Source organism: Lactuca serriola, chromosome 2 (assembly GCF_051521515.1).
Source record: "Lactuca serriola cultivar US96UC23 chromosome 2, Lser_US96UC23_V15, whole genome shotgun sequence".
Taxonomy (NCBI): Eukaryota; Viridiplantae; Streptophyta; class Magnoliopsida; order Asterales; family Asteraceae; genus Lactuca; species Lactuca serriola.
In genome coordinates, this window is record NC_136409.1 from 196593027 (window position 1) to 196607129 (window position 14103).

At 34.7% G+C, this 14103-nt stretch overlaps 1 protein-coding gene across 2 annotated transcripts; it reads left to right on the forward strand.

Moving 5' to 3' along the window:
- The first annotated feature begins 3072 nt into the window (after nucleotides 1–3072).
- LOC145087991 (callose synthase 3-like) lies at nucleotides 3073–12708 on the forward strand. 2 transcript variants are annotated; one of them, XM_079026162.1, is made up of 35 exons: nucleotides 3073–3254; nucleotides 3340–3608; nucleotides 4064–4164; nucleotides 4289–4413; nucleotides 4514–4607; nucleotides 4726–4836; nucleotides 4919–5347; nucleotides 5429–5566; nucleotides 5649–5725; nucleotides 5826–5919; nucleotides 5999–6118; nucleotides 6207–6324; nucleotides 6402–6789; nucleotides 6872–6932; nucleotides 7025–7106; nucleotides 7188–7237; nucleotides 7324–7410; nucleotides 7496–7633; nucleotides 7739–7918; nucleotides 8002–8162; nucleotides 8246–8369; nucleotides 8456–8553; nucleotides 8633–8735; nucleotides 8822–8973; nucleotides 9068–9177; nucleotides 9262–9387; nucleotides 9466–9534; nucleotides 9634–9971; nucleotides 10045–10164; nucleotides 10249–10451; nucleotides 10538–10650; nucleotides 10743–10972; nucleotides 11069–11917; nucleotides 12005–12190; nucleotides 12274–12708. In XM_079026162.1, the coding sequence occupies exons 2-35, from the start codon at nucleotides 3407–3409 to the stop codon at nucleotides 12520–12522; spliced, it is 5826 nt and encodes a 1941-aa protein (XP_078882288.1). In that variant the 5' UTR covers nucleotides 3073–3254; nucleotides 3340–3406; the 3' UTR covers nucleotides 12523–12708. The 2 variants fall into 2 exon arrangements, with proteins under 2 accessions (XP_078882288.1, XP_078882289.1); XM_079026163.1 differs by having other exon boundaries at nucleotides 3073–3248.
- Nucleotides 12709–14103: the final 1395 nt, after the last annotated feature.

The following is a 14103-nucleotide window of genomic DNA, read 5'->3' on the forward strand; positions in this document are numbered from 1 at the left end:
TTTTTTTGTTAGAATGATACTCTTTCAGAATTGTATTCTAATATAATATTACTGAAGAAAAACAAAATTCATAAATAAGATGTTCAAATAACAAACATTCTAATATATTTTTATACATCCGAACTTAAATACAAATTCATACATATTCTTACAGACTAAAAGTCTTATACATTTTAATATAGTTATAAAAATTCTAAAAGAATATAAACAAAAATGAATAACATTCTTAAAAAAAAAAATAACAACATTCCGCTAGAATACTATCGTGTGCCATGTTTTCTTCTTGAATTCTGAAAGAATATTGCTGTTTTTGGATGTTGAATCTTGAAATTCTGAAAGAATATTGTTGTTTTTCTTCATTCTTTGAGAATGAAGTATCATATATCTTTTTTTCACAAGTTTCCTCATCATTCCTGCATCATCCTAACAACTGCACCTTAAGCATACAAATAATTAATTGCAATTCTTTCATAATACAACAAAAATATTCTTACAGAATAAACTATTCTTGCAGAATAAAATATAATCATTTTACTTGGAACAAGGGGAAAAAAGTTAATAGAAAACTCAAGTAAGGATCAAAATTGCAAGAAAAAACTTTTTGGAATCAAAATTGCAAGAAATCAGCTAAAGTCAGGGACCACTTTTGTAATTTACTCTAATAACAACAGAACATCACCTGCTGAGCAGCAACTTCCCTATATGGAAATGAATATGTTCTTTCCCATCTCTGAAATTTTACTTGATACTTCCCAACGAAAATCACCAGTGTAAAGCATGTTCCCCAAATCACCACAGAATAGATACATAACTGCACCTGCCACATACAAAAAGAATAACTCGAATCAAAGAAACAACAAAACTTTTGAATATAAATGTTACATATCAATCTATACAAGAAACTCAAGAACTTGCATCAGTTACATATTTGACATATGCAGGGAGATATGGAGGGAAAGGATAAAGTTGCTAAATCTTTGGATTCAAGTAGTGCTTGAAGCAGTTCCAGTTACAGTTTATTCAAAAAAACCTTCAATCTATCACCAAACAAAACTTTTCAATTTATCTGTCAAAGAAACGTCAAAATGAAAACTGTCAAAAGTTCAAGCATATTAAACAAGAGCTTTGAGACGAAAAAACCAAAATCAAAATCAATTATACCTCAACTAGTAAATCATCCTGCCCAAACAAAATGGTCCAGACTCCAGAATACATTACCATGTTATTCAGTTGCATAGTTCACCACTGGTAACTTTTAATTGGAAGTCAAAGTATAAATCAAGCACTCATTCAATAATGAACATAATGTATTGAGAAATTGAAATAAAAAAAGTGACGAGCAATGAATTGAATCAAATCCAAATCAGACTAACCGGGGCAATGATTGGCATCAATGGCTATAACTTCAACCCTAGTTTCCAAGCCAGACCACAATGAAACCAAAGATAACGAGTACCATTGTCCAATTTCGAGAACTCGAAGCAATAAGAGATCGAAACCGGGAAATTTGGGGGAGAAAAGCTTAGCAGTGATGGAAGAACAGAATAGTGGACCTTTCTTCCAACGAGAAGACAAGCTAGCGGTATGATTGGCGTGAAGATGAGTTAAGAAATAAACCTGACTGCCTTCAGCCCAACGATCGATTGATTGTAGAAGAAGAAGCAGAAGCCGTGGATTAGAAACAATAATGAGTTAGATTTAGGGCTAGGGTTAAGTAGTTGGTCAAAGAGATTTTTATGGTAATTCCCATTAATTAAGGGATTTTATTTTAATTATCATTTTAAAGTTACATAATTACCCTTATTCAATTTTTTAATTATTTAATTATTCTTCAATTTCTATTGGTGCATTCATGCACACAATAGTTGCTATAAACATTTGAACTCTCTCTCTCTCTCTCTCTCTCTCTATATATATATATATATATATATATATATATATATATATATATATATATATATATATATATGAGAAAATAAATACTACTAGTGAAATACTATGGAAGTTTGGAAAAGAAGATAAAACCAAACTCCCAATCATCTGTATTTATGGGTAGTTTTTGCTTTTTATCGTAAAAGATAGGGGCTATTACTGAAATAATGTTAAAAAGAAATTAGATTAAAGGGTAAATTTAAAACGGCTACTTTTTAATTTTTTGTTGCTTTTTGGATGCAGGATTTTGGATTTTAGCGAATCTGACTTTTTTGCATTTCCTAGTTTCCAAAAATGCCCATGTCTCTTTCTGTTTTTACGCTCATATTAATTAAAAATATGACGAAACCACCCTTGTAAAGCAAAACCCCACAGCAATAACATCCCTGATTTAGGACCCAAAAACCCATCTCAACCACAACCAAGTTTAACACAAAATGGCCCATTAAATTGATATTTATGCCATTTTAGGAAAATTATTTTATGAAACACATAGTTATTTTAAGATAGGATACTGCTGTATATTTGTTATTTAATAAACAACACTTGAGTAACATGATAGATACTGTCTTTTATAGATTTGATTATAGCAATTTCGATATCAAATAACTTGCATATCTCTAACCAAATCTTTTAAGATTTAATCAAATGAAATATCAAAGATCAAAGATAATGTATAATTATAACATATTATTTAGATATCTTAACTATTTTAAGGGTAGACATACTTTTTTTTATTCAGTTAAAGTTTTTTTTTTAATATGTTGACAAACCTTAACCATTTATCAATATGGCTTAGTAAAAATATTTGATAACCAAAGTCAATTGAAACATCGCTCAAATAAGATGCAACCAAAAATCAAATTGAAAAAAGAATTTGTATATTTTTATAGAGTAGGAAATTATATTACCTTTGGGAAGCGTAATAATGATGAAATACGTATATTTAAGTTGGTTTAAATGGAAAATACGTAAATGCTAGAGGACAACGGTGCCAAAAAATCCTCAATGGCACATATGTAATTTGTTAGAAAAACAAAGCCCATTGTCGTAGCTCACCAACAGTAAACTCCAGATTAAATATTTTATTTTTATTTTTGGCTCCATTTCTCTCTCTAGAGCGGTGCTTTCTTTCTTTCTAAGTAGCTTAAAGTTGCAGTACACACTCCCATCCCACCACCACCGTCTCTCTAATCTCACCCTTTTCTCTCTCTCCTAGGGTTTGCTACATTCGCTGAATCAAACCACAAGTAGACGAATGTAACTAGAAAACATCATTTGTTTGTGTTAATCTCTTCGTATTTTGCCGTTTTTGGGTATTTGTAAGTTTCTTTTTTTAAAAAAATAAAAAATAAATTAAATGTGTGAACTTTAAAGTTCTCGGCTTTTTATTTGTTGATCTTGAAGTGGGTTTGAAGTTTAATGTTGGAGCACGGTTGCTGTATTTGAGTTGGTGGTTTGAGAGTGAAGAAAAATGACGTCGAGAGGTGGAGGCAGTGGTCCGTCGGATCAACCGCCGCCGCCGCAGCGGCGGATCATGCGGACACAGACAGCAGGGAATCTCGGAGAGTCGATATTTGATAGTGAGGTGGTTCCCTCGTCGTTGGTCGAGATTGCTCCTATTCTTCGTGTGGCTAATGAAGTCGAGCCTAGTAACCCCAGGGTTGCTTATCTTTGTAAGTTCTGAACCACTCCAGACACAATTGTGTAAAAACTGTTAACAATGCTATACCTGCAGTTAAGTTTACGTTGAGCTTGATTAGGAGTAGCGGAGTTTACTGTGTTTTTACTTCAATTTTGTGACCATATGCAAAATCGGAAGGGGAATTTGCTTAGAAAGACTTCGCACTTCCCTCCCTAATCTCGTCCTAGCCTCTTATGATTCTTTTTGCACCAGGGTCGTCTTTTATGTTCTCTCTATGTTCTTTTAATTGAGTTGAATCGCCAAGTGTTGTCTAGCTCTTGATAGTTTTATGCCTAATCTGATGGGTATTTGATCAATGTGGGTTAACTGTAGTGGTAATGAGTAAGAAAAACAGTTTATTTTAACTTAAAAAGTATATATTTTTTGTGAATCTGGGAAATTATAGTCTTTTAGAGAACTGATGCCATAGTCATGGTTCTTCTGCAGGTCGATTTTATGCATTTGAGAAAGCTCATAGGTTGGATCCTACTTCTAGTGGACGGGGTGTTCGTCAATTCAAAACTGCCCTTCTTCAGAGGCTTGAAAGGGTAAGTACTCTCTAATGGTGTTTTGGGTTGTTGGGAAACAACTTCACTGATGCAATGATGGCCTCAAGTTCCTTTTTCTGTTTGTCATTTCAATCAATGAAGAATCCTCTTTCATTTTGATCAGGAAAATGATCCAACCTTAATCGGGAGAATGAAGAAAAGTGATGCACGTGAAATGCAGAGTTTTTACAGACATTACTACTCAAAGTACATTCAAGCTTTGCAAAGTGCTGCTGATAAGGCAGACCGGTGAGTTTTTATAAGATGCCAAGTGGCTGTAAGCCTGTAACTGTTAAGCATCACATATTTTTCTTCTTTTTCTGTACTTAAAGTTCATATTGTTGTTCAGTGCTCAGCTTACCAAAGCATACCAAACCGCTAATGTTCTCTTTGAGGTTTTAAAAGCTGTTAATCAGACACAATCAGTGGAGGTTGATCGCGAGGTGTGTACAAATGAAAATTTCATACTTGTTTCTTGATGAATCTTTTCCTACATTATTGTGTCTTTGTTTTCTTTTACTCTCCTGATTTATATACTCTCTTTCATGAACTGCTTCACAGATTCTGGAAACACATGATAAAGTTGCACAGAAGACAGAGATCTATCTCCCCTACAATATTCTACCTCTTGATCCCGATAGTGCCAATCAGGCTATTATGATATTCCCAGAGGTGCATTTACAACTTCCATCCATTTTTTTCTTCTGTATCATTCTCAATAATTTTCTTATAAAGCTGCTTACTTTGTTTACAGATTCAAGCTGCTGTTGTTGCTCTTCGTAACACAAGGGGTCTTCCATGGCCTAGGGAATACAAGAAGAAAAATGAAGAGGACATTCTAGATTGGCTTCAAGCTATGTTTGGGTTCCAGAAAGATAATGTGGCAAATCAACGGGAGCATCTAATTTTATTGCTTGCAAATGTTCATATTCGCCAAATTCCAAAACCTGATCAACAGCCCAAGTTGGATGAACGTGCATTGAATGAAGTGATGAAGAAACTTTTCAAGAACTACAAGAAATGGTGCAAGTATTTGGACAGAAAGAGTAGTCTTTGGTTGCCAACAATACAACAAGAAGTTCAACAGCGTAAATTGTTATACATGGGCTTATATCTTCTTATATGGGGAGAGGCTGCAAATTTGAGATTCATGCCCGAGTGCCTCTGCTACATCTATCATCATGTATGCTAATGCTTTCATTAGGAACATTTAATTTGCTTTTGGGACAATTTCCATGAATTGACACTATTTTATATTTTGTAGATGGCTTTTGAACTATATGGAATGCTAGCTGGTAATGTCAGTCCAATGACTGGTGAGAATGTGAAACCAGCTTATGGAGGAGATGAAGAGGCTTTCTTGACAAAAGTGGTTTCTCCTATTTATGATGTCATAGCACAGGTATTAATTAAAAACACTCAGTTTGCCTCATTTTTTTTTTTCTTGTAATGTTTGTTGTTATCTCATGGGTGCTGTTCCACAGGAAGCTGCCTGGAGCAAAGTAGGGAAATCTAAACATTCCCAGTGGAGAAACTATGATGATCTAAATGAATATTTCTGGTAAGATTTGATAGATTTGTAGTTTGTTAGAATATTAAGATATTGTTGGTGTTATGTTTTATAATTAGTTTATTACTGAAAAACTTTTTGAGCTTTTCAGGTCAGTAGATTGTTTCCGGTTAGGCTGGCCAATGCGTGCTGATTCTGATTTTTTCTGTGGGCCCATGAAGTCCAACGAGTCTGATAAAAATGGGGTAAGTTATATCAATAATGCTCTTTTCATATCTTTGGATGATTATGACATAAATGCTAAATGATTGTGTGATAATTTAGGATGGAAAATCATCTGGAGGTCGAAGGGCTGCTAAAGTGAATTTTGTTGAGATACGATCATATTGGCATGTTTTTAGAAGCTTTGACAGAATGTGGAGTTTCTTTATATTATGCTTACAGGTAACTTTTATTGTAATTACAGATGTTTTTAGTTAATACTACTATTATTGTTCATTTCAAGATGGATAACAGTTTGTTCCTTTTGAAGGCTATGATTATTGTTGCTTGGAATGGCGATGGAAACCCGACCAAAATATTTGATTCTGATGTTTTTAAGAAAGTATTGAGTGTCTTTATAACTGCTTCAATATTGAAACTTGGTCAAGGTATGCAAGTGCAAATATAACATACAACAACTATATGTGATGTTATAGAGTGATTAAACTTTTTTTTTTTTTTTCAGCTGTTCTTGATGTGGTGCTAAATTGGAAGGCAAGACAAGCAATGCCCTTCTATGTGAAGCTAAGATACGTTTTGAAGGTTGTAACAGCTGCTGCATGGGTTATAGTCTTACCTGTTACTTATGCTTATACATCAAAAGATCCAGAAGGATTGGCTCAGACCATTAAAGGGTGGTTTGGGAACAGCTCAGGTTCCCCATCATTGTTCATTTTGGCTGTTGTTGCCTACTTGTCACCCAACATGCTTGCTGCTGTGTTGTTTTTGTTCCCCTTTATAAGGCGTTACCTTGAGAGTTCAGACTACAGAATTGTCATGCTCATGATGTGGTGGTCTCAGCCTCGGCTTTATGTTGGAAGGGGAATGCATGAGAGCACATTTTCTCTTTTCAAGTATGATTTTAAAAGATTAATTTATATGCATAGTTGGTTGAGAGATACATATGATATGATGGATATTGGTTCAAAATTTCAGGTACACGACGTTTTGGATTCTGCTCATTATTACGAAGCTGGCATTCAGTTACTATTTAGAGGTTCTGTTCTCTCCTTGTATTATGATCTTGATGCGATATTTAAAAACATGTTGTCTTTTGTAAGCATTGAAAGCTATAAACTATTGTTGCAGATACAACCACTAGTGAGTCCTACAAAAGCTATCATGAGTGTTCATATCAATACCTATGCTTGGCATGAGTTCTTCCCCCAGGGTAACAATGAATGATGATTTCAAAATTTCAATTACTTTTTTCCTTTTTCTTTTCTGAAACCAACTTATGTGAATTTTGCAGCTAGGAACAATATTGGTGTGGTGGTGGCACTTTGGGCTCCAATCATTCTTGTAGGATTACATTTCTTCCTTTAGTTGTACTTGTACAGTTGTACCCTTCTCTTTTGTCTTTTTGTTAACACTTGGAATTTATACAGGTGTATTTTATGGATACCCAAATCTGGTATGCTATATTCTCTACATTATTTGGAGGTGTGTATGGTGCATTCCGTCGTCTTGGAGAGGTTTGTCAAACTTTTTGTATCTCTATTTGAAAAAGACATTTTCGTCCTTTATGTAATGATCTTAATAAGAATATACTGTTTGCAGATTCGAACTTTAGGAATGTTGAGATCACGTTTTGAGTCGTTACCTGGTGCGTTTAATGGCTGTTTAATTCCACCTGAGAAAAGTGATACAGTGAAAAAGAAAGGACTTAAAGCTACCTTATCTCGTAATTATGAAGCAGTAAGTTTATATTCCATCTGTTTGAACTGATGGATTCTGTTAGTTAGTTGTAAGTTAAGAGTTAAGAGTTAAGAGTATGATGTTGTTGTTGTTACTGGGATGCAGATCTCCTCCCATAAAGGGAAAGAAGCTGCAAGATTTGCTCAGTTATGGAACAAAATCATCACAAGTTTCAGAGAGGAAGATCTTATTAATGACAGGGAGATGAACCTCTTGCTTGTTCCATATTGGGCAGACCGAGAGTTGGACCTAATACAGTGGCCTCCTTTTCTGTTAGCTAGCATGGTAATCTACTAGTACACAATCATTAACTCTTAATTTTTTTTGGGGAATGGGAATTATTTATTGTTTTTCTAATTACTATATAGATTCCTATTGCATTGGATATGGCAAAAGACAGCAATGGGAAAGATCGTGAGCTGAAAAAGAGAATCGAGAATGATAATTACATGTCTTGTGCTGTTCGTGAATGCTATGCTTCCTTCCGCAATATCATTAAGTTTTTGGTTCGTGGAAGACGAGAGCAGAAGTAAGTTCAATTCTCACATGAAACAAGATTTTGTCATTCTGTTTTTCTTTTCCATTTAGCATAAAATCGGTTTTTCTTTTCAGGGTTATCAATGATATATTTGAGGAAGTTGACAAACATATTGATGAAGGAGATATAGTGAGAGAATTCAAAATGAGTGCTCTACCTATCCTCTATGACCACGTTGTCAAGCTTATCAATTACTTGGTATATATATATGATTTTTTGACGTAAGTTTTTATGATGTTTGAAGTAGCTAACAACACAATGCGGGGTTTGGTTGGTATTCACAGTTAACAAATAAGCAAGAGGACCGGGATCAAGTTGTAATCCTTTTCCAGGATATGCATGAAGTTGTGACAAGAGACATAATGGAAGATCAGTTTCCTAAGTAAAATTCCTTTCTCTTTCTTTCACCTTGTGTTCATTCTTATATTGTGTCTTATATCTGTCCTTTTTTTGGTATATAGTTTGGATGGACCAGGCTATGATGCGGATGAACAGTACCAGTTATTTGCACCTGCAGGAGCAATCATGTTCCCAGCTCCAGAATCAGAAGCTTGGAAGGAGAAAGTAATTCTAAGACCTAACTCCTAACAACAAATTGATTTTTTAAAATTTGAGGTTTTTATATTGGATTCTTGATGTCTATTTTGCAGATCAATAGGTTGTACTTATTGCTTACAGTGAAGGAGTCTGCCATGGATGTGCCATCAAACTTGGAAGCTAGAAGACGAATATCCTTCTTCTCCAATTCATTGTTTATGGACATGCCATCAGCACCCAAAGTTCGCAATATGCTTTCCTTCTCGTAAGTCTTGTGTGAAAATGTGAAGTTGTTATTTTTCAACTGAAGTTGATATCATATAAAGATGATAATATGTTTGTTTGTTTTTTTTGTGTAGTGTCCTCACTCCTTATTACACGGAGGAGGTTCTGTTTTCATTGCATGATTTAGAAGTCCAAAATGAGGATGGGGTGTCAATCCTCTTCTATCTACAAAAGATTTTCCCAGGTTTGTAATATATAATCAGGTGGTTAGTGCTTTGGATGTGTATGTATGTCTATATATAAATCATTGACTGGTGTTGACCTACAGATGAGTGGAACAACTTTCTTGAGAGAATGGGTTGTGAAAATGAACATGACCTAAAAGGAAACAACGAGTTAGAGGATCAACTACGTCTCTGGGCTTCATACAGAGGTCAAACCTTGACCAAGACTGGTAAGTTTGACCTAATAAGTTGCCAGCATCCATTTGGTTGGACTAATGACTAATCTAATTCTCCATAATGTATGACAGTTCGGGGAATGATGTATTATCGTAAAGCCTTGGAGCTTCAGGCTTTCCTTGATATGGCTAAAGATGATGGTATGTATGCTATTTTGATTTTCAACCATGAAAAATGCAACGTTTTAAGTTAACATTAGATAATTCAGTTTGGTGTTGATGTTGTTGTTTGATATTCAGATCTGATGGAAGGGTACAAGGCGATTGAATTGAATGAAGATCAGATGAAGGGAGAAAGGTCATTGTGGGCCCAGTGCCAAGCTGTAGCTGATATGAAGTTTACATATGTGGTGTCATGCCAACAATATGGTATTCAAAAGCGATCTGGGGATGCTCGTGCACAGAATGTCCTGAGGCTCATGACAGAGTATCCATCTCTGCGTGTAGCATACATTGATGAGGTTGAGGAGCCGAGTAAAGACACAACTAAAAAAATAAACAACAAGGTTTATTACTCTGCTTTAGTCAAAGCCATGCCAAATTCTAATGCTTCCGAAACAGGCCAAAACTTGGATCAGGTAAAACACCAACACTTTTTTTCTGTTCAATTTTATTTGTAAAAAAATTAATAAATGTGATCTGAATGTGCAGGTTATTTATAGGATAAAATTGCCTGGACCTGCAATATTGGGAGAAGGAAAGCCTGAGAATCAGAATCATGCTATCATCTTCACACGTGGAGAGGGCTTGCAGACAATTGACATGAACCAGGTATGCATGCATTGCCATCAAACTTTTACTTTATTTCCTTTATGTGAATATAAAATTATAAATAAAAGAATCTTTCTTTTGTAGGACAATTACATGGAAGAGGCCTTAAAAATGAGGAACTTGCTCCAAGAATTTTTGAAAAAACATGACGATGTGAGGTACCCTACAATATTGGGACTGAGGGAGCATATTTTCACTGGCAGTGTTTCTTCTCTTGCATGGTTCATGTCTAATCAGGAAACAAGTTTTGTAACAATTGGTCAGAGATTGTTAGCCAACCCTTTGAAGTAAGTTCTATCTAAAATCCTCAAACCCTAAATAAATCTCTCCTTTTGCACCTACCCTAATTTTACACTTTGACTCCTCCCTCCAGAGTTCGTTTTCACTATGGTCATCCAGATGTTTTCGATAGACTCTTTCACCTTACAAGAGGAGGTGTCAGCAAAGCCTCAAAGATCATAAACCTAAGCGAGGACATTTTTGCTGGTATTTTCAAACTCAACATTATCTCTTCTTACACCAATTGTTTTTCTTAAACTCACCTCATTTCTCTTTCTTGCTTTTGTATGTATACACAGGTTTCAATTCTACACTTCGTGAAGGAAATGTGACACATCATGAATACATACAAGTTGGTAAAGGAAGAGATGTGGGTCTAAATCAAATCTCTTTATTCGAGGCCAAAATTGCTAACGGAAATGGGGAACAAACTCTTAGCCGTGACCTATATCGACTCGGACACCGATTCGACTTTTTCAGAATGTTATCATGTTACTTCACCACAATCGGTTTCTACTTTAGTACCTTGGTAATTAAACCAACTCAAAAATTTGTCATTTCATATTTTATATTTTACATTTCTTTGAAGCTAAAAATTCATCCACACTTTCCTCTTTGCTTTCAGATAACCGTATTGACTGTGTATGTGTTCCTTTACGGGCGTCTGTATATGGTTCTTAGTGGGCTAGAGAAAGGTCTTGCTTCCCAACCTGCCCTTCGCCACAATAAACCACTTCAAGTGGCTCTTGCTTCACAATCCTTTGTGCAAATCGGATTCCTAATGGCCTTACCTATGATGATGGAAATTGGTCTAGAAAGAGGTTTCCGGACTGCATTAAGTGAATTCATTCTCATGCAACTACAACTTGCCCCGGTTTTCTTCACCTTCTCACTTGGAACAAAAACTCACTACTATGGTAGAACACTGCTTCATGGAGGTGCAAAGTACAGGGCAACAGGGCGTGGGTTTGTTGTGTTTCACGCAAAATTTGCTGAAAACTATCGGCTTTATTCCCGTAGTCATTTCGTGAAAGGAATCGAGCTTATGATCTTGCTTCTTGTTTACCAAATATTTGGTGAGTCATATAGAGGAGCTGTTGCTTATCTGTTGATCACCATTTCGATATGGTTCATGGTTGGGACTTGGCTGTTTGCTCCGTTTCTGTTCAATCCCTCGGGTTTTGAGTGGCAGAAGATTGTTGATGATTGGTCGGATTGGAATAAGTGGATTAGCAACCAGGGTGGAATTGGAGTCCCCCCTGAGAAGAGTTGGGAATCATGGTGGGAGGAAGAACAGGAACACTTGAGATATTCTGGAAAACGTGGTGTTATAGTTGAGATACTGTTGGCATTACGTTTTTTCATTTATCAGTATGGGCTTGTTTATCATTTGAGTATGACAAAGCATCAGAAGAGTGTCCTGGTTTATGGCATATCATGGGTCGTCATTTTTGCAATTTTGTTGGTGGTAAAGGTATGAAAAAAAAATATACTATAAAATATAGTTTTGGATGTGGGTATTTTAGGTATTTGAGAATGAATATTTGAATCTTGATCGCAGGCTATATCGTTTGGGCGGATGAAATTCAGTGCAAAATTCCAACTTGTTTTCCGGCTAATCAAAGGGGCGATCTTCATTATGTTTGTGTCAATTCTTGTGATCCTGATTGCACTTCCTCATATGACACTGCAAGACATTGTTGTGTGCATTCTTGCCTTTATGCCTACTGGATGGGGATTACTACTGGTCAGTAAAAATACTTGATTTATCATTTATATATATGAACAAAATGATGATGATGAAATGTGTTTGTTTGATTTTGATGACAGATTGCACAGGCGTGTAAACCGGTGGTGAAAACAGCTGGATTCTGGGGATCAGTGAGGACACTTGCACGTGGATATGAGATAGTGATGGGTCTGCTTCTGTTCACACCGGTTGCATTTCTTGCATGGTTTCCGTTTGTTTCAGAGTTCCAAACACGTATGCTCTTCAATCAAGCCTTCAGTAGAGGTCTGCAGATATCTCGTATTCTTGGTGGCCATAGGAAAGATCGATCAGCTAGGAACAAAGAGTAGTAGTAGTAACCTACAAATGCAACATCATGAGGTCTCTTTGTGCTGCTGTGTTTTGTTTTTTTTGGGTAGCTAGTTCTTTGTAATTGTGCATTCAGCATTGAACCACTGCTAATTCTGTCATCACGTGGAGAATGCGGAATTGTTAATGTATCATTTTAATTTAAAAATGCATGTTGAGTTTTCGTATTTTCATGAATGCTACTCGTCATATTTGCAAGAACATAGATTTGCTCTGAAAGGAAAAGAATAAAGACTAAAGGGAGAGCTCTATGTGCTGCCTAGTGGCTATGATGTAGAGAATGTGGGACCTTTATTGGGTTGCATTTGTTAAAAATATTAATAAAGAACAAAATTTTTGATAATAATCAAATAAATTCTATAAAAAAAAACTATTGATGACGTAGAACAAAATTTAAATGATTGTACAATACCAAAAACAAATATAGAAACAATATACAAAAGAGGAACCTTATTACTTTTAAAGTTACTCTATCAAAATGACGGAGCAAACTGTCTATTGTTCAAAATCAACAAAATTTAAATCATGAGTAAATTACAAGAATCGTCTATCATGCAACTATTAAACTGTATGTTTAGTCCATATTTTTCAATAATTAACTCAGACTGTCTTTTATATCGTAAAAATGTGCATGCTTTGTCCCTAAAAATGTTTACCAGACTTAAAATGTCTATTTTACCCTTATCTATTTATTGTTGATTTATTTTTGAATTGTTTATTTATTAACCTTATTAAGTTATAACCCGTGTACTACACAAAACAACTTAAGATAGTATGAATGATAACATTATAATTTAAAAGTACAATGGTATAATAAGGAGACTTTTATCTTTCATTTACGCAAACTGCAAAGGCGTCACAAGGGCCGAGACCGATGTCAATTGTTTGGTTATTTTTCATACAAGCTAAGAAATTATTTTAACATTTAGTGGTAAATCTTTGTTTTCAAAAGCAAAAAGATAACATGATCTTAGCCATCAAAAAAAGGTAAATCTTTGAGGATCCATACAAAGAATAAAATACTTAAAATTTTATTTTGATGAATAACTTTAATGTAAGATATTTCGTTTCAATATTATTTAAGACTGCAAGATTCTCAAAATGGTATGTAATCTAAACACTGTGTGAGTGTATACCGCGTGTGTAAATATGATTCTCAAAATATATTATCAAGAATTATTGCATGTGTTTTTACAGAAAACGATGATTGACAACCATTAAAAAAGATTCTTATCAGGACAAGAAAACAAAAGATTGTCAAAAATAGAAAATTCTATGTCGTCCAATTATGCATATGACACTATTTCAAGATTCAAATCATGACAAGAAGACAAAAAGATAGCCAAAAGAAGAAATTTCTATGTTGGCTAGTTATGACAAAAGAAAATTATTAAAGAAAAGATTGAAATTATTCAAGAAAAAAGACCCGGTAAACATCCGATTATCAATATCAAGGTCATGATCTTCTATAAATTGAGCTGAAGTTATAAACATTCGAAAAAAATTATATTTCTCTCAAATATATAGTTTATGTATAAGAAACCCACTACAAATTTCTTTAT